At 53.8% G+C, this 24,692-nt stretch overlaps 9 protein-coding genes across 9 annotated transcripts; 3 read left to right on the forward strand and 6 right to left on the reverse strand.

Moving 5' to 3' along the window:
- Window positions 1–1,065: 1,065 nt before the first annotated feature.
- QC761_211410 (uncharacterized protein) lies at window positions 1,066–3,611 on the reverse strand. Its single transcript, XM_062876874.1, has 2 exons — window positions 3,075–3,611; window positions 1,066–3,030 (listed from the first exon to the last, which is right to left on the reverse strand). The coding sequence occupies exons 1-2, from the start codon at window positions 3,132–3,134 to the stop codon at window positions 1,375–1,377; spliced, it is 1,716 nt and encodes a 571-aa protein (XP_062735513.1). The 5' UTR covers window positions 3,135–3,611; the 3' UTR covers window positions 1,066–1,374.
- A 47-nt stretch (window positions 3,612–3,658) lies between these two features.
- Window positions 3,659–7,660, reverse strand: QC761_211420 (uncharacterized protein). Its single transcript, XM_062876875.1, has 5 exons — window positions 7,430–7,660; window positions 6,657–7,361; window positions 6,017–6,607; window positions 5,713–5,956; window positions 3,659–5,656 (listed from the first exon to the last, which is right to left on the reverse strand). The coding sequence occupies exons 1-5, from the start codon at window positions 7,523–7,525 to the stop codon at window positions 4,665–4,667; spliced, it is 2,628 nt and encodes an 875-aa protein (XP_062735514.1). The 5' UTR covers window positions 7,526–7,660; the 3' UTR covers window positions 3,659–4,664.
- Window positions 7,661–7,679: 19 nt separating this feature from the next.
- On the forward strand, window positions 7,680–8,947 carry SPC3 (Signal peptidase complex subunit). Its single transcript, XM_062876876.1, has 2 exons — window positions 7,680–8,405; window positions 8,463–8,947. Exons 1-2 carry the CDS (start codon window positions 7,972–7,974, stop codon window positions 8,710–8,712), a joined length of 684 nt encoding a protein of 227 aa, XP_062735515.1. The 5' UTR covers window positions 7,680–7,971; the 3' UTR covers window positions 8,713–8,947.
- Window positions 8,948–9,066: 119 nt separating this feature from the next.
- QC761_211440 (uncharacterized protein) lies at window positions 9,067–10,321 on the reverse strand. The gene is made up of 2 exons (XM_062876877.1): window positions 9,736–10,321; window positions 9,067–9,679 (listed from the first exon to the last, which is right to left on the reverse strand). Exons 1-2 carry the CDS (start codon window positions 9,963–9,965, stop codon window positions 9,073–9,075), a joined length of 837 nt encoding a protein of 278 aa, XP_062735516.1. The 5' UTR covers window positions 9,966–10,321; the 3' UTR covers window positions 9,067–9,072.
- On the forward strand, window positions 10,161–12,501 carry QC761_211450 (uncharacterized protein; the record flags this gene model as incomplete). Its single annotated transcript, XM_062876878.1, is given in 3 exon segments — window positions 10,161–10,547; window positions 10,559–12,196; window positions 12,267–12,501. 3 exon segments carry the CDS (start codon window positions 10,161–10,163, stop codon window positions 12,357–12,359), a joined length of 2,118 nt encoding a protein of 705 aa, XP_062735517.1. The 3' UTR covers window positions 12,360–12,501.
- Window positions 12,486–14,909, reverse strand: MCM5 (minichromosome maintenance protein 5). The gene is made up of 2 exons (XM_062872387.1): window positions 13,143–14,909; window positions 12,486–13,086 (listed from the first exon to the last, which is right to left on the reverse strand). The coding sequence occupies exons 1-2, from the start codon at window positions 14,813–14,815 to the stop codon at window positions 12,594–12,596; spliced, it is 2,166 nt and encodes a 721-aa protein (XP_062735518.1). The 5' UTR covers window positions 14,816–14,909; the 3' UTR covers window positions 12,486–12,593.
- QC761_211470 (uncharacterized protein) lies at window positions 14,898–19,519 on the forward strand. The gene is made up of 3 exons (XM_062876879.1): window positions 14,898–15,563; window positions 15,626–18,670; window positions 18,726–19,519. The coding sequence occupies exons 1-3, from the start codon at window positions 15,475–15,477 to the stop codon at window positions 19,087–19,089; spliced, it is 3,498 nt and encodes a 1,165-aa protein (XP_062735519.1). The 5' UTR covers window positions 14,898–15,474; the 3' UTR covers window positions 19,090–19,519.
- Window positions 19,520–20,172: 653 nt separating this feature from the next.
- QC761_211480 (uncharacterized protein) lies at window positions 20,173–21,668 on the reverse strand (the record flags this gene model as incomplete). Its single annotated transcript, XM_062876880.1, has 2 exons — window positions 20,173–21,515; window positions 21,593–21,668. The coding sequence occupies 2 exons, from the start codon at window positions 21,666–21,668 to the stop codon at window positions 20,173–20,175; spliced, it is 1,419 nt and encodes a 472-aa protein (XP_062735520.1).
- A 1,314-nt stretch (window positions 21,669–22,982) lies between these two features.
- QC761_211490 (uncharacterized protein) lies at window positions 22,983–24,563 on the reverse strand. Its single transcript, XM_062876881.1, has 3 exons — window positions 24,139–24,563; window positions 23,303–24,067; window positions 22,983–23,239 (listed from the first exon to the last, which is right to left on the reverse strand). Exons 1-3 carry the CDS (start codon window positions 24,227–24,229, stop codon window positions 23,112–23,114), a joined length of 984 nt encoding a protein of 327 aa, XP_062735521.1. The 5' UTR covers window positions 24,230–24,563; the 3' UTR covers window positions 22,983–23,111.
- Window positions 24,564–24,692: the final 129 nt, after the last annotated feature.

Raw genomic sequence — 24,692 nt, forward strand, 5'->3', positions numbered from 1 at the left:
AGAAGAAAACTATAGTACCATGCTCATCTCCACCAGGGTGATAGATTATTGTGTGTCCTGTCCCTAACAATCGATCATTCTTGTGTTATCCACTCACCTCGCACATCATACATTCCGAGTGCTCACCTGTTCGTTCCTGACAATCTTGTTTGTTACTTCCAGCGCCAAACCTCCTCCCCTTTCTTGCACCTGTCAGTGTAAACGCCCCTGCTCCTCTCCTGGCGTTGAACCCGTCCTTTGGAAGAGAAGTGGATGTCGTCGTACTCATCGTAGTAGTAGTAGCCAGAGTAGTCGTACCCTTCTTCAAAGTGTTCCTCAAGGTCAGTAGCTGTGTACCTCCTGACCAGAAGTTCTGATAGGTGGTGTACACAGGATGGGTCGTAGCACCCGGGGTTGTATGTGTCATTGCAGCAGACAATTCCTGCTCTGGTTGAGGCCCAGCAAGGCCCGCAGAAGTGGGAATGGGGACGTGTCATGCGAGCCATGATGCCGTTTTGTTGGGGGATGGGGTGTTAAGAAAGGGTTGACCTTACTTGCTTTGCTTTGGGGGAAAGTGCGTGTGTGTGTGTGTGTGTGTGTGTGTTTTGGGTTGCAAGTGGTAGTTAGTCTGAAGACAATAGCTAGAACGTGTATGCGGTATGTGTGTGTGATGAGACAAGTTGGTCTGTGATCAAAAGTGAGCTTTGATTGGAATGATGATTGATGATTGCGATAATGAGAAAAGAATGGTAGTTGAAGGTGAGAGGTGGAAAGGGCTTAAATACACGAGAGGGCCTTGAGCAAGAGTTTGTTGGCAAGGACAGCAAGATTGAACGAACAACAGTTATCTGGGGAGCAGTACAATAGCTTTGTTCGAGAGTTGTAGCCTAAGAGGTCAATCTTAGATGGTGTGATAAGTCAAAAATGGTGGGTTGGTGATGGGATTGGGCGATTGTTTTGATAGCCCCTTTTTGGTTCTTTGTTTTGTTACATGGTGGCCTGACAGTCACTCCGAGTTCTCAACAAAATCGGTGCCTTGAGTAGGTATCCAAGATAGCCTACAACATTCGAGATTGTCCAAAGGCCATGCACAGACATCGTGGAGAGACATGAAATTCGAGGACTGTAAACAAAGCAGTCATGCGTATAATTGCTGTTGTATATATCATCCAAATAATCCTTCTCGCACCCAAAAAGTTGTTGCTTAGTCCATTAAGCCTCTGGTATCGTGGAATCGAATGTAAAACCTCGTCCAAAAAAAAGAAGATTGGTATCATAGAATCAAAATTTGTGTGTAAAATCTTTCCAACCGAGAAGCAAACCCCCATCAAAGTTCCCTTCCTTTTCATAACATTCTTTCAACAGTTCGAGACATCTCTCATCAACAAAAGAAATCTAAGACCTCCCCAACGGTGAGGGGGAACTCTCAACTAGTGTGTCCGGGCTGCTGATGCCGCCACTCCCATCACTCAACTCCCTCTTTACCGCGGGAATGGTAGGCGGTGACAGCAAACCCTCATCCTTGAGGACATCCTTCCCCTTGCCCTTGTCCTCGGTCTTCTCTTCCTTTATTGTTCGCAGAATTGGTGGCTCCGCAAGAACAGGTTTGATCGTCTTTTCCGGTTTGGGCTGCTGTGTTGCTGTTGTTGGCTGAGGCGTGGCGGTGGAAGCAGGCTCAACCACAACACCAGTCAGGGGGGCCACTGGTATGATCCTCTTGTCTATCTTCAGCACCTCCTTCGCCAAAGCCCGGATCCCATCGTAGATTATGTCCGGCTGCTCAAACAGCAGTAGTGATGACGGAGGCTGCGAATCAACGCGGGAAGTGTGCAGCACCGAGTACGAGCCGTGCGCCCAGGCAGGTGGATAGAATGTCGACTGTGCTCTTCCCTGGTTTCCACCAATACCAGACAAATCAAGCTGCTCCACATCGTCCTTTTCGTTCGTTGCTGCTGGTGCTGCAGTCGCTGTCGAGGAAGAGTACGAACTCGCAAAGACCGTAATCGCAACTTTCGGCTTTGTTGGTGCTTTCACCGGCAGCTGATGAGAAGAGTGATGCAGCGAAGTGCCCGACCAAAACCGCAACAGCCCTTCCGGTCCAGGTAACCAGGCCAAGTTCGTAAGTGTGATCAATTCCTCTCTTGTGAATGTCCCTGTTGATCCTACAACCCCACCATTACCGCTGGCGATTTGTCGCAGGTGCCTCAACACAAAAGCCAGCATTCCAACTGGGGAGTCACACAGTCCGTATGCCAGGGTATTCGGGTCTCTTATCTCTGTGATTGGTGGTGAAGAAGGGTGGGAGTAGTACCCCAGGAAGTCCCGCTCTTCATAGCCAGCCACACCACCCCTGAAGAACCAGGCTAGAGACCATTTTGCGAATTCGATGGGTGAGCTTGTGAGTTTTGGAGCAGAGAGGACAGGGGAGATTAGATGGGTTCCCAGGCAGGAGTCAGAGTAGGTCGTGGAGATGGCGTGGGCGAGGTGGAAGTCGATTTGAGATGGCGAAGAGGAGCCGGGGGACGTGTTAGTTGTCAGGTAGTGCCTATAGCCCAATCGGGAGGTCATTAATGTGTTAAATATCGAGACCGTGGCGTCTATGGGTGAGCGGTTCGCGGGAATGGAGTCGGAGAAGCCCAATCCTGGCAAAGAGGGTATGACGACGTGAAAAGCTTGATGAGTCGGGTCGGATGGGGTTGTGAGGGGGTTGATGAGGTGGGAGAGGGAGAGGTTGGTTAGTGGGAATGGTGGCAGCACCAAGAGAGGAAGAGCGTTGGCGGAAGAGGACCGGGCATGGATGAAGTGAATCCTGAGAGGGGATGCCGATTCCGACAAGGCAATCGAGGTCCGAAACTGGGGGATGTTGGCGTTGAGGTTGGACTCGATATCGCGAAAGTTGTACTTTTCAAGCCAGTAGTCAATCAGCGGCTCGATAACAGGCTTTGGCTCCCACCACTCGGTCGACTTTGGCAGAGACCCCTCATGAGGCAGTCTAGTGAGCTCAAGCTTCTGTCGTGCGAGGTGGAGATGCCTCGTCGGAACCTGTACAACCTGTTAGTCTCACGAACCACTCTGAAAAGAAGACGGACACTTACATGTATCTTGTACGGCCTGACCTCATCGGCAGCCGGCGATCCCACCACAGCGTCCGCCATATTATGTCTTCAGTATTATACACCAACAAAATTACCACGTTATTATTCGCATAGGTATGTTTCCAAACTCAAGAACAACATATATCTGCTCTCGTTCACACCGCAAGATAGACTGTCAAACGAACGACAAAACGATCGAACAAAAACAAAACAAAAAATAGTTGGGACGAGAAAAAACGAGGTGTGTTCCAAGAAAGGAAGAAGGGTCATCGGTAATTATAAGCGCATGAACCACACCACCACCACCACAACATTACATACATGCATCCCACCCCACACGCTATAACAAAAATCCATGCCATGGCGCATTCTGCATCAATCACCTGCCGCGAATTTCCTTAGCTGATTCAACTTTCATGTGTACAGTACATACAGTTCCTTATGTAAGTAATAAACCCATCAGGTCAACACCAGTTTCGTCACCCTACCCCGAACATTCCCCCTCCAACCACCTTCCCTCCCTCTAAACACCGGACCCTTCCTCCACCAAGCGGTCAAGGAAAGAAAATGAAATGAAAGGAGCACCCCAACTCCATCCCCATCCCCATCCCCATCACCCGGCGGCTGGCTGGTGGCTGGCTCCCGCCAACAACAAAACAAAACCGTTCAGGCAGGGCTGATCGGGAGTCCGGGGTGGAAGAGAGCACGCCAAAGAAAGTGACAAGGACAGTTTCGCAGTTTCGTCAGGAACAAATGCTCCCCCCCCATGTCCGCTAATTCCAGGGTCCTGGCCCGTGTGCACCAAGGGTCCAAACTGTGGCTAGTAATCCTCCCCCAGCGCCTCTTATTGGATCACCACACCTTCAATACGCCACACCGGACCGTTATGATCAAAAAAGTACATGAAACAGTGGCGGTGCTGACGAAACGTCGTAGTGCAGATTTCGGAGATGATCAACCAAACCCAGCCTGACTGTGGCAGAAAATGTGGCTCGTTAGTACCCTTCCTTTCAGTGAAAAAAAAAAAAACTTGGCTATTGTTCCTCATCTCATAACCCTCCCCCGAGATTCATTGGACCAAGACTTTATGCAAGTGCTCCCAAGGCCCGTTGCCACTCTCCCCGGATTGCCGAGATGCCGTTGTATGTGGTACTCTGCATCTGTGTTGTATGTAAAATGTGCTTGTTGAGTTACTATACTGCAGTAGTGCTCTCTCTGCTTCTGTACCTTATGCCTATCATGTCCCCCCAATGCATATGATCTGCTCAACACACACGCAAGCAAACTTCATCATAACTCCGATGATCATGATGCTCAACTGTGCACCCGTGTTCCCAAAAATAAAATGGTTCTAGGCCCCTTTTCGAGTGCGATGTGAGAGCGTGTGTCTTCAAGCCACACCATCCAGACCACACAGAGTGGCGAGTGACGATCACCACAAAGTTCCCCCTTTTTCGCAGCACAGCCACATGTCATGATAACACACCAGACGCGCGCTCCCCCTATCTGTTCAGCAGAAGAACATGTATAGCATTCGCCATCCAACCATCCTCTCCATGCTCTGTCAGAGCGTGAAGTGAGCGTCTAGTTCTAGCCGCCTCTCGGAGTCCCCCCAGTAGGCGCTTGACCTCCCGCTCCCGCCCCCCCGGCTCCTCCTCTCAAATTGATCTGCCCAATCCTCGAGACAATATTACTCCCCACCGCGTCCACCGCCCCCCTCGGGCTCGTCAGGCTCGGTCCCTGAGGCGCCGTCTCCTGCACCCGGAAGAGCTTAATCTGCGTCGCGTTCCATATCCCCATCGTCCCCTTCGACACCTGCACCTCGCTCGCAAAAATAAACCCCCACAGCAGGCTCTCATACCACCCCAGTGCCAGCGGCGACCACTCAAACGAGTGCACCCTCGCCGGGGTCTGGTCCACACCCACGAGCTGAATCTCCCTGATCTTGTCCAACGTCGCAGGCAGTGGCGGATCAGACGCGAAAGCCTGCCGTGGGATCAGAGCTGAAATCTGTTGGATCAACGTCAAGATGGTGTGCAGTGGCAACTCTGGAAGCCACGTCTCGATCCATTGCGTTGATGGCTCAAAGAAGCCGGAGACTGACTGTGACATGCTGCCCAGGCTGGTCGTGCTGTTCTGACGCGAGAAGGTCTGCGCTCCCGCCGGCATTTTGCCTCTAGCTTTTTCCGACATGCCGCGCAGCTGTCTCGGTACATCATCATCGACCGGAGACGCGACAGAAGACGCCCGTGATGGATTCTCACTGGGGCTGGAAGCCGCCGGTGTAGGCCGCTCCTCATCATCACTGTCGTCGTCATCATCGTCGCCAATAGCAAATGTCCCATCTTCCTCTGGAACATCGCCCGGTGCGGGTGCTCGTGAGGAAAGTGTTACCGGGCTTCTCAGACTCTCGAGTGAACTTCTAGTTGAGTCGGCCTGTAGCGGGTCATTCGAAGCCCCAGAATCCTTCCTCCGTCGGTTACGTCTTTCCATTTCTTCATGCCCACTTTCCAGTGTAAATGACCGGAGGGCCTCGAACCTTTTCTTGTTTCTGAGTATCGCATACACCAAGTGCGCGTTTTCTACGACACTGTCAGTATGCAATCTTGGACTCTTTTTTTTTGGCAACAATACTTACGGATGTATTGGTGTTCAACGATCGAGTTGATCGCCTCCAACAATGACCGCAGTAACGAATGGTTGGTTTCATTGGCTAGGAGAAACGACGGCGAAGACATGGAGTTGAACAGGTGCATAATCTTGGAACAGGTAGGGGCGCTTAACCCTTCCAGATAGGGCGCAATGTTGTTGATGATGGCCAGCAATGCCGGATAGATCGCTGTCAGTTTTCCCTGACTGGTTGTGATGAGAGCATAAATGGACTGTTGTTGTCAGTACCTCAGTGCCTTGGACTTGGATTTAGACCAAGCAAAACAACTCACCTGAATGAGGAAATCAGCATACGTCCCCCTGAACCCCGCAATCCGAATCGCGGGGGGCAGAGTGTCCTGGGCATCAAACGACTTGTTCAAGTTCGTACCAAAGTTCTTCTCTACGCTCAGCGTCTGCAGCAAGAAGGCACACATCCTCACGACACCTTGCTTGGAAGCATCGTTCTTGTACTCCAAGGCGTAGAACAAAATCAAAATGACAAAATCGTAGGCCCTTCCTGTGTCGATCAGGAAAGACCTGAATCGCTTGTTACATTGGGTCACCTCCCAGAATAACATTATGATCTCAGGGGCAAAGCGGACAGCGGCGTGAGCGCCTGGAATGTACGACCCCTGAAGGGGTTGGTTCAGCACTCGAGTCATGCCGTCCACGATGAACTGAAAGTCTGAAGGCCTGTGTAAGCGGCCTAGGTAGTGTCGATAGTGGTTTTTTGGTGTCGGGAGTCCTGGGTTTTCTGGGATGGTGTATAGGAGGGTGGTTAGGAGGAATTGCAGGGTGGAGGTAACCAAGAGCTGCTTGGGATGGTTGGGTACCAGGGCGTTGTAGGGTGCTAGCCAGGTAGCTGGGTTATATTTCAGAGTCTACATTCGTTAGTTGTGGTCGTTATTCACAGTTCAAGCCTGGACATACTGTATTCAACAGCGAACAGAGCACCGAGAGAACCACCTGCTTGTCGGGACAAGTGCAGATATAGGTGAGAGCCTTGGTCCCCGTCTGAGGCAGCGTCGCCAAAGACAAGTACATGCTCTTGCTGGCTAGCGTCAAAAGCAACCGAAGTATCTCACACCGATTGCTCTCATGCTCTTTAGTCGTGGCGATAGGTACTGTACAGCCAACGCCGGTCTGCCAGATGCTATAAGTGACCTTGGGCTTGCCATTTGGGACCTTGGTGACCGTCAAATCGGAGAAAAAGAGCAGGTCGGTGACGGTATCGATCAGCTCCTCAGCCAGAGGTTTCGCATCCTCGTACTCCACCACCGGTGTCTTGGGTACACCGTCTGCGCCATCAAACAGCACTTCACTCGCAATCGATGACTTTCTGGACCGTTTGCGCCGGGGAGCCCAGAAAAAGCTATCCTCCCAGTCCTGCAAGCTCTCCTTCTCGTAGATGTAAGGCAGGACCCTCGTAAGAACGCGAACGCAGTTCAGCACCTCTCGATCCGGGGCAAGCTCGTGGTCGGGAAAGGACGGGTGGTGACGAAGCATAAACAGGCGCCCGGTTACAGCTGTTATCAGCGTCTCCAGGTTCTCGAGCGCATTATCGCGGGTTCGTCGGACATCGGCCGGGGCAAAAAGACTGAAGATGTCGTCCGAGGACTCGGGGAGCTCCCAGAACTGGCGTGCAGCAGGTGTGTTAGCGTGACGTATTGCTCTATCTTGCAGGCTGCTGGCTGTAAACGCACCTGAGCCCAGTATGGATCGTCAGCAGGAATATGGCGTTCCTCCGACAGTCTAAAGATGCCTTTCTTGAAGACTAGTTTGGAGTCGCTGGCACCCATTTTGGCGGTTATGTTAGGTGCATAGCATCCCGTCGTTCGGGGGGGGAGTTGGATCGGGGATCGGGATCTGGATCGGGTGGTTTATAGCAGCATGTTCAGTACTTCACAGTGACCGCTGTCAAGCGGACAAGCTGGGTTACATCACAGCGGGCCGCCCGTTGATAAGATCTTCCATACATAACCCTAACACTGTTTCATTTGCAGAGCTTATCCCCGCTAAGTGCATATCAATCTGGCCTCAAGAGAACCTCCATTGTTAGCAGCCTCCGGCGCAACACCAAGCTTTCCCTTTGCGATATCCCCACGTTTCAACATCCAGTGCGCAAACACCACCACCCCCCCAACCAGCAAATGAACCCCCCGAGGTGATACCCTTATTCTCACCCAGGGAATCGACTCAATTCCCTTCTCAACCAACCGCGCAAGAGCGCGCCCATCACATCACAATGTACTCCTCCCTCGTCCGCCTCCAAAACACCTTCGGCTTCTTCACCACCGTCGCCTTCGTCGTCGCCCTCCTAATCTCCGCCTCCGACTTCCTGTCCCCCCGCACCCCCACCGTCAACGTCCTCAAAACAACCCAGCTCCAAACGGTAAAAGGCCGCGCGGATTACTACTCGTCCAAAAAGGAAGAATACGCCATCATCAAATTCACCCTTGACGCCGACCTCTCCTCCCTCTTCACCTGGAACACAAAGCAAGTCTTTGCCTACGTCACGGCCGAGTGGCCCTCGGCCCAAAACAACAATGCGACCAACCAGGCCGTGATCTGGGACACGATTATCACGGCGCCGAGCAGTGACCATTTGGGGAATTTTAGCCCCTCGAAGCTTAAGAGGTTGAGGAAGAGCGCCAATGGGAAGGGGATTGATCCTAGCCGGTAGGCGCCATCTCTCTTTTTTAAGTAGCAGCAATGGGATTGCTAACGACTCAACAGCGGCAAACTCCAACTCAAGAACCAGCGCCTCAAGTACCCCCTCACCCACCCGACAGGCAGGCTCGCCAACACAGAAGACGTCCAGCTCAAGCTTCACTACAACGTCCAGCCCTGGGTTGGTTTCCTGTCATGGAACCAGGCCCAGGACTGGGGCAAGTGGAAGGCGCTGAAGAATGGGTTGAGCAAGAAGTTTACGCTCCCAGCTATCAAGGTGAAGGAGCAGGCCAAGAAGAAGACCACAAGGGCTTAGGGGATCTAGCTTTTGTTGGGACGAAAAATGGAGTTATTGATTTAGCCATTTGGGGGTTTGTTTCAATTCAATGCCGGTTTTGACATCTCATTTCCTCACAGGCGCTCATAGAGTGTGAAGTTGATCACAATTCAAGCCCACACCATGAAAAATATATACACACTGTATGGGAACAGTTAATAAAACCCAATCACAAAACGATTCATAAATGCTATGCCAATCAAAACACACAATTCCCCTTTGCTCCTATACCACCCCCCTTCCCTCCGTTTTGATCCTATTCCTTAACTCCTCTCCTCCCTCCTTCTCATCCCAACTCCCCGACTCACCGACCTACATGTCCCTTTCCCGTACAGCCACTCAGAAACCATCCTGCCTCAACCAACTGCTACTACTCCCCCTCCTCCCCTTCTCATACAACCACTTGCTATTCAACGCCACACTGCTCCTCTTCCCATTCACCGGCGTCGGCGTATGCAGATAACTATCCCTCACACTATCCCTAAAACTCCCCGTCGAGCTCGCAAAGCTGTTGTTGCTCGTTGTGCTGCTCGCGAAGCTCATGGTAGAACTATTCAGACTATTGCTGAAGCTTCCCCTCCTCCCGGTATTTTGCGTTGCCTTTTGCAGGAGAGGGCTGACCAAATTGGCGGCTTTGGTCGGGGAGGGTGAGTAATTCCCCAAGGGGGTGCTGCGGTTGGACAAGGGGGAGGAGGTGTAAGAACCGGAGGGGGAGCCGGCTATGGAGGGGGTGCGGGAGTATTTCGGGGGGGTTGAGATGTCCGAGGCGGGGGTGGGGGGTGCTCTGATGGGGGGGAGGCCGAGGAGGTCGCGCTGGGCGGGGGTGAGGGGTATGTCGGAGAGGTCGTCCTTGGGGCGGACTAAGGGGAGGAGGGCGAGGAGGATGTTGAAGAGGGGGATTAGGAGGAGGGTTAGGGGGATGTAAGAGCCGTAGGGGAGTTTTTCTCTGGGGAGAGGGTGTTAGTAGGTTGAAAAAGGGAGGGTTCAAGGGGGAAAACGTACAGTCTTATCGGGAGGTGCGGAAGAAGAAATCTTCTCAGGACTTGAACGCCGGCAATTGCGACAACATTATAGACGATTTGCAGGACGTTCTTTTGGGAGAAGGTGGTTCTGGCTTGGCGCGCTGTGATCTCGGCCAGGCGAGGGTGTTTCCAGTTGCCGGGGCTGTCTGTAAAGGCGGATGGGGACGAGATTTGCTTTGTGGGCGTCGATCTGACGGGTGTTAGGGACATAATGGGCGCTCAATGGGCGGCGACACTCGGTCGGAGGAACTATCTCGCAATGGTTGGCGATGCGGTAAGATGCGCTCAGTGTTTTGAGAGCTGTAAATATCGTCAAAGCTATGTTGATTAGAAGTTCATGTCGCGATTGTCGTGGCGACGGCGGTCTATAGTTGTTGACCCCTGTTGATAGTGGTGGTTAGTAAGATGCGAACAGCCGCTCCCTCCTTGCGTCTCGACTTCTCGTGGGTCCGCTCACTGTTCTGGGCAAAAAGTGACGGTCGCGTCAAAACATTGAATCCAGGTCCCCAGTTCTCCAGGTCGATGCAAACGGGTTGCAGGGGTCCTGGCAGCTGTGAGACTTGGCATTTGCAGCTGTCTGTTTCCGGCAGGCACAACAGAGCTCACCCGCCATCGCGCATTTCCAAGCAACCGCCCCGCCCCCGTGTCCTGTCCGGCCCAAAACCTCCAGCTCGCACCCCAAGGTCCCGGCCCGGCTGCATCTTCCAGACACTAACGAACAGGGCCCCTTACACCACCAGCGCGGGGGGCCACAACTATTGTCTTCTTTGCATCACAAACCAACACAGCACAGTACAGCACAGCACAATCAAAGCCCCTCGCCCAACATGGGGACCTTTGATAACCTGCTGCTACAGCTTGACGAGGGCGTCACAGGCCTCTTCAAGCAGTGGAATATCTGGACCAGTCTCATCGTCACCCTCTTCGCCGGCCTCATCACCTACCAGGTCTCGACCCGCCAAGATCCCGATATTCACCCCTTCCTCCTCGCTCGTCAGTCCCAGGCTTCCCCTGTCCGCCAGCCCAAAGAATCCTCCGTCTACCGGCCTCAAGCTGCCCCCCATGGTCTGCCTCTTCACACCGGCTTAAACGTCAAGGATCCCGGCGCCAACAAGTGGGCGTGGGGCCGTGATGGTGATCTCAGGGATATCTGGCGGCAGACCCTCGCCGGCGTCCAAGAAGGTGACGACAAGGTCGCAAAGGGCCGTATCCTCACCGTCGAGGGCACCGAGAACGTCAAAGAGCACCATCTCGACGCTCTTACTCGGCAAATCAACCTCATCGGCCAGCATCTTGTCGACCAAGGTGGCAACCGCGTGGCCGTCTACCTGCCCAACTCTGTCGAGTTGATCGTTACCCTTTTTGCCTGTGCCTTCTACAACTTGAACGCTATCATCCTCCCCTTCAACCAACCCGACGCCGCCGTCATCGACATGCTCCGCCGTTCCGCCGCGGACACGGTCATCACCGCCCCTGGATCTTTCCCTTTTGACGTCGTGGCCAAGAACTACCCCTCCCTCCGCCAACTGGTGTGGGTGGTCGACGAAGGAAGCAAACACATGGACTGGAACGAAGTACCCCAAGGCACCGGCAGCAAAGTCAATGTTGCCACCTGGCAAGACATCATCAACGACTCCCCCGTCGAAGCAGGCAAGACCCTCCCCCCTCTTGAGGACCAGTCCGAACCAAAAGACATCACCCTCTTCTGGCAACAAGGCCCCGGGCAGGAAGAGGAAATGGTCAAGTTCACCACAGGCAACATCGTCTCCGCCATTGCAGCCCAGCTAACCGCCATCCCCACCGCCCGCCGTCTCAGCCCCTCGGACCTTTTCCTCCCTGCGGACTCGCTTGCAAACTCGCACACTTTGGTTCTCACCCTCACGGCTCTGTTTTCCAATTCCTCGGTTGCGTTCAACTCTTCCGCGTCCGAAGCGCCCTCTTTGTCTGCGATCCTCAGTTCTCCGGCCGTTTCTCCTACTGTCATAGCTGTCACACCTTCTGCTCTGTCCCAAACTCACAAGGAGGTCTCGTCTGCTCTCAAGTCATCAACCATAGGCAAGGACCTCCACTGGCTTTTGTCTCGGTCCTTGGCCGAAAGTGGCGCTTTCCCCGAGAGTGGGTTTCTGATTAACTATTACAACCAAGCTTTCCGTCCCAAGTTTTCGGGCGGAAAGAAGTTGAGGTTGGTGTACACTGCTGAGAGGATTAACGGGGGTGGGAAGGTGAGGTTGAGCGGGGAGGAGCTGAATGATTTGAGGTTGTATACCGGTGCGAGGGTGGTGTACGCGTTGACTGCGGCGAGGGTTGCGGGCGCGGTGTGTCAGACGAATGTGTATGATTATCGGGGAGGGGAGCACTTTGGGCCGCCGGTGGCAAGTGTGGAGGTTGTGTTGAGGGATAAAGGGGGGGTGAGGAATAGTGATGAGGAGTCGCAAGGAGAGGTGAGTTTTGAAAAAAAAAAAAAAAAAAAAAAAAATCCGAGAGAAGATGGTTTGCTGACAAAGATGATAGATTGTGGTCAAGGGCCCGGCTGTTGCTGGAAAAGAAGCTGGGTTGGGGGTTGTGGCGAGGGTGAGGGAGGATCATACTGTTGCGTTGATTTAGGGGGGGGGGTGTGGTAAGTGATGGTTTTTGGTTTGAATTCTGGAGAAAGTGATTTGTACATGCGTGCATAGCACAGGCACAATTTGTAATGAACAACAGTCTTTAGGTAGACATTGACAGCAGCATAGATGGGAAATAAATCAGATATTTTTTGCTCGTGGTATCCTTCAATGCTAATCCTCGCGCCCTGCGCCCATATTTATGCGCAACATAAATGACCAAAAAACACACACATTAAGCCCCGTTCCTATACACCATCGCCCCCTGGTTCCTAAACATAATCGTATCCCTCCTCTGCATCATCATCAACGCTCTATTCAGCGCCGCCTCGCTATACCCCTTATTCTCCACCATCTCCCTCCTCAAGCTCGCTAGACTAGTGCTCCACCCAATCGCCAATCTCCTCTTCAGCTCCGACTCCACACGGGCGACCTCCTCGTTGAGCTCCCGGGATCCTTGGTTAGAACCCTGGTTGACCGCGTCCATGGTCGAGCAGAGGAACAGCCTGATCGCCTCGTCAACGTGCTCTTCTGTCGCGACGGGGGAGAGGGAGAGCTTGGCGAGGGACTCGGTGATGCGGACAATGGCCTCGAGCTGGCGGACGGTGATGGGGATGGAGGACCGGGCGTTGGCTTCGAGTTCCGAGGCGTGGACTTGCTTGCGGATGGCGACAAAGTGGGACGAAAGCTTCTCTGCTGCCGCGTCCGAGAGGCGGGGGGCGCAGCGGCTACACGGGGGGGTTAGTATTGCGAGGGCAAAAAAGGGGGAAAGGGGGGGACATACCTCTTGCAGTAGCTGATATACCTCCTCATCTTCTCAACAGGAATCTCGCTCTCCACCGCCCTCTCATCCTGCATCCCCCTCCCGCCCATGTGAATGCCCATTACATGCTTGGCTATTCTTTCGTCCTTGCCCCGTTCGTGCTCATCCTTGACGATGAAAATCATGTCAAACCTCGACAGAATCGTCGTCTGAAAGTCAATATTCTCACCAGGGGTCTTCATATCATCATACCGCCCAAAAATAGGGTTCGCCGCCGCCAACACCGACGTCCTGGCGTTGAGAATGGTGGTGATGCCGGCCTTGGCAATGGAAATAGTCTGTTGCTCCATGGCTTCGTGGATGGCTACTCTGTCTTCGTCTCTCATCTTGTCGAACTCGTCGATGCACACCACACCGCCGTCGGCCAGGACCATGGCTCCGCCTTCGAGGTAGAATTCCCTCGTTGACTGATCACGCTGGACGGAAGCGGTTAAACCTGCTGCCGAAGAGCCCTTGCCCGAGGTGTAAATCGCGATGGGGGCGGCTTGCTGGACGAATTTCAGGAGCTGCGACTTGGCTGTACCGGGGTCGCCGAGCATGAGGACGTTGATGTCACCACGGAGCTTCATGCCATCTGGCAGAATCTTCTTGCTGCCGCCCATCAGGAGGCACAAAATAGCCTTTTTGATATCGCGGTTGCCGTAGATGGAGGGAGCGATGCAATCAGTCATGACATTGTACAGATCTGGGCGGCGGGAGAGTTCAAGAAACTCTTGCTCCTCCTCTTCGGAAAAGACGGCCTGGCCCTTGGCGGTTGAGTCGATGTCGGTCTGGATGCCCACTGCGCGGAGGTAAGGGGTGCGGATGGCCACGGCGCCAGAGGTGTTTTTGGAGCCTTTGGATTGGTAGATGGAGAAGATGCCCATTACTGTGCATCTGGATCCGGGGACGACACGGTTGGTGAGGTAGCGGTCGGCAGAGATCAAGACATGGCGGGGGAGTTCACCGACCGGGACTTGGTCGGGTGCTTCCTGGAGTTTGATGATTTGCTGGTCGACGAATTTGGACTTTTCGTGAACGACAAAGTAGGGGTCCATGGGACACTTCTCGGTTGGGTCATTTGGGACGCGAGCGCGGCCGCATGTTCGGGGGAGAGTGACGCCGCTGAAACCGCCGGATACGTGAAGATCTTGTGCGTGCTTGCATGTTCGGCATTCGATGTGGACTTCTGTCGCCTTTGAGGACATAACCGAAGCACCAATGACGATACCTGGTACTCTGACCAGCCTCGAGATGGTGAGGGAGTCCAGGTTACGGATGGAAATATCTTCGGCATTCGAGTGAAGAAGGAGTTGGTGAGGCGGGATCTTGACATTTGGGTCGTGAGGGAAAACAATTCGATGGGTACACCGCTGCAGGGCGAGCTCGAAGAGGGGGATGATTTCTGCTGGCTCCGTCACCAGTTTGTGGGCAATCTCTTCGTTGAACTTGATCAGGTCGCCGATGTTGACATCGCAAAAGTATGTTTTCAGCAGCGCATGGTCGCGCAGTTGATCTCTGTAAATGTAGACATTATCGAGTCTGAAGTCGAGAATAAAGGCCTCGAGAAGGGCGCGGATGGCACTGTTTGAGTCTTCATTCTCGGCAAATGGATCATTGTACACCCTGCTGGCAAAAACGGATTGGCGATCCATGTTAATGAAGACTTGTTGGTGGTGGTGGTGGTGAGGTAATGGCGGGCGGTGAAGTTGAGAGTATCTAAAGGTATGGAGGGGCCAAAAGTTGAGATGTCTACAAACAGAAATCAGGGGTTTGAAAAGTCGCGTCGCGTCGCGGCCCAAAGCGCGTCGTTATCCTCGTAACGATGGGTTTAATTGCCCCGGTAAAGGCAGGGTACCCAGCTTGTCGGGTCTGCCAAGGCCAATCGGATAAAGAAATAGACCCCGTTATGCTGTTAGATGATGTGGCCTATGCACGTACCAAGCTACCTTAAGCGTATGCCTGTGAATTGGTGATGGGAACGCATTTGGCAGGCTACTCCTAGCCATCTCTCAGCACCTTCCTGTGACGACGACGGCTCTACGACCTGCCCTAAAGTTCGAGAAGGCACTCGTTACTGACCTCCTCCTGAACATCCACTCGGCGACGACATACGACCCCATTTTTGGAGCATTGCCGCGCTTTCATCTGTTGTATCTGTCCTGTCAGCTACAGCATGATACCCCGGTGATCTGTCAGCTTCGCAACTGTTGTTAGTTAGGGGATGCACCTTGGAACCCCTGGATGGTCTCCAGCAAGATCATAACTTCGCCTTGCGGCCGGGGAACATCAGTGGGGTTGCGCATCCATCATCATGTTCTCAAACCAGGGTGGGCGCAAGTCGGTCGATAGCTTGTCGTCGACATTGTCCGCCGGCCATCGAACGGAGTTCCCATTTCACGGGTATGCGCTTACCCCCTGTCTCCCACTGCGCGGCCGCCGGTCCACAGCTAACAGCTCGACAGCAAAGGACCGAGCAGCCCACAACGCCAACGTAGAGACTCGACAGCAAGCTCCATCTATTCGGTGGGCGGATCGCTGGACGCCTCCGCCGGTTGGACCAGCGCCGTGTTCGAATCGGGTCAGAATGCCATCTCCACGCTGCTGCAACCCCCTATAGTCCGGACAGGCCTGCTTCCACATACGAGCGCCCCTGCTTCGAGCGCGCACAAACCTCCGACCGCCCGAGACATACCTCCCGTGACACTTACGAATGTACCCCACGTCGATGCTTCCGAGTTCAGACCATACCTCTCCCAGGTTGGGGCGTTATATGAGCAGTTGCGCCGAATCCAAGCCGAGGAAGACGAGAATGCGAACGCCTCGAACCGACGAAGCACCAAAGCTGACGAGGCGCCCGAAACCCCGGTGGACGAGGGTCATTTGCGCCCTGCAAGACGGCCTGGCTTGTCGTCGAGGAGAACTTCGACTGCATCCATCTCGTCCCTCACCTCGATAGACTCGCCCACTCTTCCTCGGCGGCCCAGTTCCGGTCTCAGAACCCGACAGGCGCAGGGACCACCACCTTTGTCGACCGTTCCCGCTGTATATTTTGAGGAGGACTTTCACCTTGAGAATCCACGGACTTTTGATGTAGTCAGCGAGCGATCCGAGGTGGTAAGGCCCGCGCCGGGGGATGATAAAGGGGGTCCGAATGGACAAGCTGCGGCGCCTCGGAAGGCTCTAGCGACCAATGCGATCTTACAGGAGAAGCTCTCGTGGTATATGGATACGATTGAATGGCATCTGATTCAGTCCATCTCGACGGCATCAACGACTTTTTTCAGTGCGCTGGGTTCTCTGCGGGAACTGCACTCGGAAGCGGCCGACTCAGTAGAGAGGATCAAGGCACTGCGCAAGGAGCTGGAAAACCTAGACGAAGAGATTGCTACAGGGGGGCTCAACATCATACAGCAACGGCGGAGGAGGGAAAATCTGAAGCAGTTACACGACGCCGTCACACAACTCCGGAAAATAGTAGACGGTGTTGCCGTCTGCGAGTCCCTTGTGGATGCTGGAAACATCGATGAAGCTTTGGACAACATCGATGGCTTGGAGAAGCTCATCGCTGGCGAATTGCCCGAGGGTGGCAGTCAGCCTGGAGTGAGTCTAGTGGACCTGCGGGGTGCCACAGCTCTCCAGGGCGTGAGCAACGATTTGTCTACTCTGCGATTCCGGATCGGAAAGGCATATGAAGGAAGGTTTCTCAACACTCTTCTTACGGATCTTCAAAATCACGTCAAACAGGTGTCTGCTCAGGAGGTGCTCATGCGTTGGAGTAGTGCTTCGATGCGAGCCCGCGGCGCACACAGTCGTGAACCATCGGCGTTCCCGTCTTATATGGCGGCGACAGACATTCTGAGGATAGAGCTGTTGCCTAGTCTGACGGGGCTGCATCGGGCCAAGTTCATCACTGTGGCCGCGACTGCATATCGCGAGGCAGCGATGAAGGAGATCAAAGCCATCATCCGGCGGCCGCTGCCTAGCTCCAGCGATGACGACGACACGGCGTCGATGATGTCGATGCAGTCCAGCTCGACGATGAACCGAGGCGCCAGTCCGCGGACTCAGCAGGACCGGTCCATACAGTTGGCTAGAAATCTGCGAGCATTGGACCCTCTGGATGCCGAAACCTTGCTGGTAAAGATCTACATTGGTGTTACGGAGGCTCTCAGGAGATTGAGCACGCAGATGAAGGTCTTGTTGGATGTTGCAAGCACGATAGGCGACGCAGGTCCATCCGGGCTGAAGTCGCCACCGCTCAGGTCGCCCCCTATGAGTCCTCCAGCAAGACCACCATCGAGAGCTGCGGTCGAGGCCCAGGAGGAGATCCATGCGGCAGTGGATATTTCCAACTTTCTCGGGCAAGCGATTGACGCAGCTCAGGAAAAGATTGTTAAGGTGCTTCGGGTACGGTCTGAGCAGAGCAAACGGCTGGATCTTGTCTCCTTCCTGCGGTACTTTACCCTCAACCTTTACTTTGCCAACGAGTGCGAGGCCATATCTGGACGGAGCGGCACGGCACTGAAGACGCTGGTCAATGGTCACATCGCAGACTTTGTCAAACTCCACGGCGACGCACAAACTCAAAAGCTCGCCCAGGGCATGGAGTCAGACCAGTGGAACGCGGCTGACTTCACCGAGAAGGACACGGACCTGCTGAATCGGATTCTCGAGTGCAGCACCAGAGATGCTGCCGCGTGGACGGAGGGCACGCAGGTCTGGCATCCTCATCCGGACGCGCCGCAGGAAAGGAGCGAGGCCAACGGCGGAGGAGATGAACCAGACGTCGTATCCGCCCAAGCAAACAGCAGCGGCAGCCCTGCTGCCACGAGAAGCAGAACCCGCAGCGCTGTAATCGAATCCGAGTCTTACCTCCTCCCCAACTCGGCCATCCTCTGCATGACGGGCATGGAGAATTTCTTGCAGCTCATCACCTCGATCCCGTCCATGACAACAGACATTTCGTCGTCCCTCATCGCCTACCTCCAGCTTTTCAACTCGAGGTGCAAGCAGCTCATCCTGGGCGCGGGAGCGACTCGGTCTGCTGGGCTGAGAAACATCACGACCAAGCACCTCGCTCTCGCGTCCCAGGCGCTGGCTTTCATGGCGGCTATCATCCCGCATGTTCGGGAGTTTGTCCGGAGGCACTGCGCCGGGTCGGTGGTTACGTCTACGATGGGGGAGTTTGACAAGGTGAGGAGGGACTTGATGGAGCATCAGAATAGTATTTATGACAAGCTGGTGGAGATTATGACTGGGCGAGTGGGATTGGCGGGGCGGAAGGTGAGGGCTTTGGCGTGGGATGATGATGATGGGAAAGGGGGGTCGGTGGTGAGTGAGTATATGGAGGGGTTGGCGAAGGATACGGTGACGCTGCACAAGAACTTGACGAGGCATTTGCCCGAGGGGACGGTGAGGTATATTATGATGCCGGTTTTTAGGAATTACAAGGAAACGCTTGGGGGGGCGTATAGGGAGGTGGAGGTTGGGGTTGGGGGGAGGGAGAGGTATGCCTTTTGTCGAGTCCTGATTGCTGGGGAATGGTTGCTAATGATGGGACAGGATGCTCCGCGACGTGGAATTTTTCCAGTCACGACTGGGAAGGATTGATGGGTTTGGGGACGCGGGGGAGTTTCTTCTTGGTGTTATTAACTCCAAGACGGTTGTGGGTAATGCTTCGGGGTCGTCGTTGGCGGTGGTGGATAAAATACCATCAAGGGCGGGGTCGAGGGCGGCGTCGCCTGCTCCTCTTCCTCCTCCGCCGCAGTTGGGGCACTCGTTGAGTGTGAATATTTCTACGAGTCCGGGGATTGAGGTGGAGGAGGGGAAGAAGTCTAGTGAGAGTAAGGAGGGGTCGTCGGAGGGGGGGAAGAGTAGTGCTGAGGAGAAGAAATCGTTACCGCTGCCGGCTGAGGAAAAGGAGTAAGACTTGGGGACGAGGCAGGCGAGAAAGATGGGGTATTTGAGTGGGGTTGTTGGGCAGAGGGGGAGGGACGTGAATGTGCTTAGACGAGGGGGTTTGTTTGTGTCTGAACTATTGTTTTTTATTATATACCTATGGTTGGTTTTCTAGATGTGTTGTATCGGGGGGTGGGGGAGGGTGCTTGCATGATGAGCTGGTAGCTATTATGGTTATAGGGGTAGTTGGTTTATACGAAAAAGGGGATTTGAGCGATGTTGCATATGGTGAAACTTATGGGGAATTGGGGCACACCTGGTTGGCATGTCATAATCAGATGAGATGCGAGATACTGGTCGAAAACCTACTGTACCTTTTCTTCGACTCTTTTTGCGGACTTTGGCAGGTTTCTTTGGATAACGAGGTAGCATGTCAATATGACCTGTCTACACCTTTCCATTGTTCCAAATAAGTTTAAGCGTAAAAAAAGAGAAATTCTAGGGGGGCATTTGCCCTTTTCCTAGGGGGGCATTACCCCCCATGGGGTTAGGGTTATATATGGTCCCTGACCTGCCTTGTGTATTATTAACCACATTATCAACCACATCAACGCTCACACCCTTGCAATTAAAGACTCGGCAAAAGCCTGGTAATTGAAGCCCTCGAGGAAGGCCTGGTAATTGAAGGCCTAGTAATTTAAGGCCTAGTAATTGAAGCCCTGGCAATTGAAGCCCTGGGTGAGATGGTGTGAAGTTGAAGGCTTGCATTGGTGCGTGGGCATCGAGCATTAACACCACGGCAGTATATTTACTACAATACCTCCAAATATAAGAATACACTGTGATTTGTAGGGCACAAAATGCACTGCGATGCTGGTGATAATGGAAATGAACGGGTGTGATGGGAAAGGTATGTTGTGGTATGGGGGGTAATGCCCCCCCTAGAAAAAGGGTAATAATGCCCCCCTAGAATTTTTCTTGAAAAAAAAGAAAAAAAAAGAAGGTATGTAAAGTATAATAATCCCCAAACCAGATTCCCAGAACCCAATAATGAACCGATATATCCAAAAATGCCATAACAGTCATAAAACTACACCACCGCCCTCCCTACTTATAGTATGAGGAACGCACTACCCCCAATAACCCCAAAAACCATCGCCGCCGTCACAAACCCGGCCGCGACCCTCTCCCCCGTGGTGATGGGCTTGTACTCCTTCCCCGTCATCCAACTCCCCGGCCCGTCCGCACCCCCATTTACATCCCCCTTGCTCGTCCCGCCCGTGTCCCCCGTAACAGGCACATCAACCCTATCCACCAACGTCGACGCCACCGCGCTCAAGGCATTCATCTGCTCCCCCACCCCGTTCATCCCGTCATACCCTCCTTTTGTCCAGCTGAACCCACAAGCCGTGCCTGGCCTGCCACGAAAGGGTTGCTCCCCAGGTGGTGCCTCAGTCGGCGAACCCGAACAGGCCTTCGCCGCTGCAATAGCGCTATTGGTCAGAAGCGGGGAGATGGACTCGAACGTATAAGGCGCCAGCTGTGTCGTCCTCGCCAGCCAACGAGTGAGATACCCCTTGAAACTCCGCTGATCAATATCGCAAAATCCCGGAGGTTCACAAAACTGTTCAAACATGACCCTCTCCCCATCGGTGCTGTTGGTGAAGAACGTCCTCTCGGCGGAAGCCAAGTGGCTGTCGAGGCGTCGTTTCCAGATCGGGTTCCCATCGGTAAAATTATACATCACCGCCGACCCGTGGATGAAAATGCCCGCGTTGTACGTCCACTGGATCTCGTCGATGGAGTCACAGCTGTTGCCCTCCTCCGGCTTGACCGTCACGCCGTCTAGCACGTCACCGTCCCGAAAAAGGCCGGTCTCTTCCTGCCAGGTATAGATCTTGGCTGCCCACTCGGCGTAGGTGACGTTACCCGTGAAGCGAGCTAGTCGGGAGGCGATGTTGAAGAAGCAGCCGTTGGAGATGGAGTTTCGGTAGTTGAAGCCGCGGTTGAAGCGGAAGATTTGCCAGGGGAGGCCGCCGCCGCAGCCGGAGGACTCATTTTCCTCCCAGCGTTGGGCCCATTGGTTGAAGACTGCTTGGGCGAGGGCGAGGTATTGGGGTTGGTCGGGGCCAGGGTCGGGGAATTTGAGCTCGGCGGCTGTCATGGCTGTCATGGCCCAGAAGCCTTGGTCGTCGTTGCCCAGCGTGCGGGTTTGGTTGCGGGGCATGAAGTCCCGGGTGGGGGCGGCTTGGTGGAGGATGGCTTGCTTTGTGATGTCGTTGTAGGTGTCGTCGCCGGTGAGCTGCCAGTAGTCGATTAGGGTGCCGAACATGGCGCCTGCTTCCCACCAGAAGTAGGGGTCTGGGAGGTTGCCGGGGGTGTCGCCGGGCAGGTGGCCGGTGTAGTATTTTGTGAGGCCGAAGGCGATTTCGGCGGCGGCGGCTTTCACGGAAGCTGGAGGAGGGGGGGTGTGGTTAGGTTGGTGATGGTTAAAGGAGGAAAGGGGTAGAGGGGTGACTGACCTTCATCACTTATTACCATGTCAATGGCTGTGACAGTCTGCATCAACAAACTCGCCATCCCAAGGATGCCTCCTAATAACCTCATGATATCGAGTGTGTGTGTGTATGTGTAAAGAAGAAAATACAACAAAAAAGAATCGAAGAAGCCCCTACCAAGCAATGATAGAGAAACAAACCACCAAACCACCAACAGCGTCAGAGAGCTCAAGGTCTACAGCGAAGCAACTGATAGTCCATCCGTGAATAGGTATATCAGTAGGTGCCCAGTATGGTCCTGTCCGTTTGTCCAGCCTCGGAGAAAATCCGAACCGTCGAATCAGTCTCCCCTTCTCTTGTCCTACAACAGTTGGTCTCAGCCCTCTAGCAATAAGGTTGATATCAACCCTTCTTTTCAGGCCCCCGAATTCCAAGCCTTCCTTCCAACTTGTCGCTTAGAAACTGGCGCGCGGCCGGCCGTTGGTTGAGTGAGAAAACAGCCACAATGGTAACCTCGTATCGTCAGACAAAATGCCCGTCCCAAGTAGGTCGAAGGATCCTTCAAAAACAGTAACAAGATTGCCGAGCGCGGGGACAGTGGGAGTCGAAAACCAAGAAAGGGCACAGCCTCAAAGAACGTATAGTCGAAAGGGAAATATAGAAGTCGCAAAAAAAGCCTAACCCAGAGGTGTGTATATCTGTATAAAAAAAACGAACGCTCACCGACCGTCTAGGTGGGGGTAGTTACTTCAAATTGAAACGAAGGAGAAGAGAGAGAAAGGAGAAAAAGAAAGAAAGTCACACCTCTAAGCCCATGAACCAAATGGCAGATGGACAACAGGCGGTGGTGATGTAAAAGGGGGAAGGAGAGGAAGTGAAAAAGAGAGAGAGAGAGAGAGAGTGAGTGAGAAAAAAGATGAGATGGAAGATCACAGATCTGCCCAGCTGCCAAAGTTTCACAAACCCCCATCCAGCCTAGACCTGGATGGAAAAAGACAAGAGGGAAACAAAACACATGAATCTCAGCCCAAGCCAAGTGCAACTGCAATTTGGCTTGCTGCTGACGCCCGGTTGACTTGACATGTCGACCCCAAACCTGATGTGTTTCAGGTGCCCCGTTGACGTTGTCCCGGAGGGCTGTGCAAGGAGAGGGCCGACCCCTGTCTCCCCCCCACTGCCGCGAATCGCCATCGGTTGAGATCTGGATGTCTTGGCATGAAAAGATCTTGGATCAATCATGCTACATATCAGACGGTTGTTAGCTAGTGATATCCAGAAGAGAATACGTCGAGACTGCCCATGCCAGTTAAGAAAGGTTTCTCTTTGCTAAATCGACCCCTGATTGATGACAACACAATGACCACCACTTAAGCATGCCAAGGCTCGAATGTTTCCAGACCAATGTCTGTCAAGTACGACTTCGCTTGACCCAGAGAAATCCTTCATAACCTCCTTTTTGTCTATCCTCTATATACATCATAACAGTAACACGATTTGCGCTGAAAAACACGCAACGAAATGGGTATCCTAACACTCCTCAACCTACGGCAACTTAGTGCTTGCACCCGTGGGCGCAGGCCTTGTGCTTCTTGCTGGGCTTGTCGCCATCCTCCTCAGACTCATCGTCGTCAGACTCATCATCCTCGCCATCGCTGATGTCGTCGCTCTCCTGGGCCTGCTCTGTTTGGTTGTTAGTATTCTACATTCTGTTCACTGCTAACTCTGTCAACGGGGGCCACTTACGGAAGTACTTGAGGGCGTTGGGCCAGAGGTCATCAGCAATGGCCATGGCAACGGTATCGCCATCAGGGAAAATGTCAAGCTCTTCCTCGTCCTCCCAATCCTCATCATCCTCATCCTCCTTCATCTCCTCATCCTCCTCGACCTTCTCGCCGGCCTGGCGCTTCTTGCGGTCCTCGGCCTCCTTCTTGAGGGCCTCGATGTTCTCCTCGGCGGAGACTCGTTCGCCAATGAAGCCGAAGAAGCAGAAGAAGCTCACAGAACCAGCGTCCTCGGCTTCGATTTTCTCCTTCAGCTCCTTCTGCTTGGGGGTAAGCTCCTTCTTATCCTTACCCTCCTTCTTGGGGGCAGCCTTCTCCTCCTCCCAGGCAGCCTTGGCAAGGGACAAGAGACCGTTGGTCAGGTCCTTGCCGTCCTTCCACTTGATATCGACAGGCTCGCTGACATAGCCGACGAAGCCGTCCTTGCCGTGGCGCCACCAGAACTTCTTCTCGAGGACCTTGTCCTCAAAGTAGTCATTCTCCTCGAACTCGAACTTGATGGAGACGCTGCGGGGGTCTCCGCCCTCAACGGGGGTGTCGATCTCGAAGCGCTTGACGTCAATGGACTTGATGGAACCGAGGAGGATCTGAGCATCGGTGGGTTGGATGAAGGCGTCAATGTCCTCGGGGGCCTGCTCGATAACAAGGGGCCAGAAGTGCTCGATCTTGGAGACGATCTCGGCGCGCTTTACGTAGAGGTCCTTGGAAAGGTTGTACTGGTGGCGGACTGGGAGGTTCAAAGCGTTAGTATTCAGCAGTCGCAAGGGCGCAGCAACGGTCGCGGGGGTGGGAACTCACTAATCTCGGTCTCGACATCGTCGAACTGAGCCTCAATTTCACCCAGCTGGTCGTAGGTAGCGAAGATCTCTTCAGCGGTGACGATGGCCATTGTGTCTGATTTGAATTGGTAAAAGACTGGGGAGACGGGTCGAGAGTGAGATGTGAGAGGAGGAGAATATGCGGTGAAGAAGTAAGAAAAGAAGTGCTGTGGGACAGAGAGTTGGTTGGCTTTTTAAGCTACAGGTAACTGATAGACCCTCGACAGGCGCAAAAAAAAAAAAAAAAAAAGGTTCTGCCCCTCCTCGTCGCAAGGCAGCCTACCAGCAGAGTCGCATTAATGCAGCGCGGGGTCCTGCCCTTCCATCTGCCCCGCCAAAAAGTTGTGAACTGGAGCTTGGCATCCACACAACTGCGAAAAGATAGTGGGGTAGCAAGAACGGCGGAGACCCGGGACCCTGCCAAGCAAGGTGGGGCCGTTATGCGTTCAACGGCGAGCTCTCTCTGCCGGCCTGCCCGGCCCGAGGGGTATCCATCCCGGGGGTCTTTCTTCCAGGCACGCCAGGTTCCCGCTC

The sequence above is a fragment of the Podospora bellae-mahoneyi genome, chromosome 2, assembly GCF_035222275.1.
Source record: "Podospora bellae-mahoneyi strain CBS 112042 chromosome 2, whole genome shotgun sequence".
Taxonomy (NCBI): Eukaryota; Fungi; Ascomycota; class Sordariomycetes; order Sordariales; family Podosporaceae; genus Podospora; species Podospora bellae-mahoneyi.

Bases quoted from the DNA above. Each gene is read 5' to 3' on its own strand.
- QC761_211410 (XM_062876874.1), bottom strand. From the start codon at position 3,134: ATGGCGGACGCTGTGGTGGGATCGCCGGCTGCCGATGAGGTCAGGCCG. The intron at 3,031-3,074 runs GTAAGTGTCCGT...TGAGACTAACAG, and splicing joins TCAGGCCGTACAAGATACAT to GTTGTACAGGTTCCGACGAG.
- QC761_211420 (XM_062876875.1), bottom strand. From the start codon at position 7,525: ATGGGTGCCAGCGACTCCAAACTAGTCTTCAAGAAAGGCATCTTTAGA. The intron at 7,362-7,429 runs GTGCGTTTACAG...GCTGCACGCCAG, and splicing joins ACGATCCATACTGGGCTCAG to TTCTGGGAGCTCCCCGAGTC. The intron at 5,657-5,712 runs GTAAGTATTGTT...ACAGTGTCGTAG, and splicing joins CGTTGAACACCAATACATCC to AAAACGCGCACTTGGTGTAT.
- SPC3 (XM_062876876.1), top strand. From the start codon at position 7,972: ATGTACTCCTCCCTCGTCCGCCTCCAAAACACCTTCGGCTTCTTCACC. The intron at 8,406-8,462 runs GTAGGCGCCATC...ACGACTCAACAG, and splicing joins AAGGGGATTGATCCTAGCCG to CGGCAAACTCCAACTCAAGA.
- QC761_211440 (XM_062876877.1), bottom strand. From the start codon at position 9,965: ATGTCCCTAACACCCGTCAGATCGACGCCCACAAAGCAAATCTCGTCC. The intron at 9,680-9,735 runs GTACGTTTTCCC...CCCTCTCCCCAG, and splicing joins CCGCACCTCCCGATAAGACT to AGAAAAACTCCCCTACGGCT.
- MCM5 (XM_062872387.1), bottom strand. From the start codon at position 14,815: ATGGATCGCCAATCCGTTTTTGCCAGCAGGGTGTACAATGATCCATTT. The intron at 13,087-13,142 runs GTATGTCCCCCC...CCCCCCGTGTAG, and splicing joins TATATCAGCTACTGCAAGAG to CCGCTGCGCCCCCCGCCTCT.
- QC761_211470 (XM_062876879.1), top strand. From the start codon at position 15,475: ATGTTCTCAAACCAGGGTGGGCGCAAGTCGGTCGATAGCTTGTCGTCG. The intron at 15,564-15,625 runs GTATGCGCTTAC...ACAGCTCGACAG, and splicing joins ACGGAGTTCCCATTTCACGG to CAAAGGACCGAGCAGCCCAC. The intron at 18,671-18,725 runs GTATGCCTTTTG...ATGATGGGACAG, and splicing joins GGGGTTGGGGGGAGGGAGAG to GATGCTCCGCGACGTGGAAT.
- QC761_211490 (XM_062876881.1), bottom strand. From the start codon at position 24,229: ATGGCCATCGTCACCGCTGAAGAGATCTTCGCTACCTACGACCAGCTG. The intron at 24,068-24,138 runs GTGAGTTCCCAC...TGAACCTCCCAG, and splicing joins CGATGTCGAGACCGAGATTA to TCCGCCACCAGTACAACCTT. The intron at 23,240-23,302 runs GTAAGTGGCCCC...ACAACCAAACAG, and splicing joins CAACGCCCTCAAGTACTTCC to AGCAGGCCCAGGAGAGCGAC.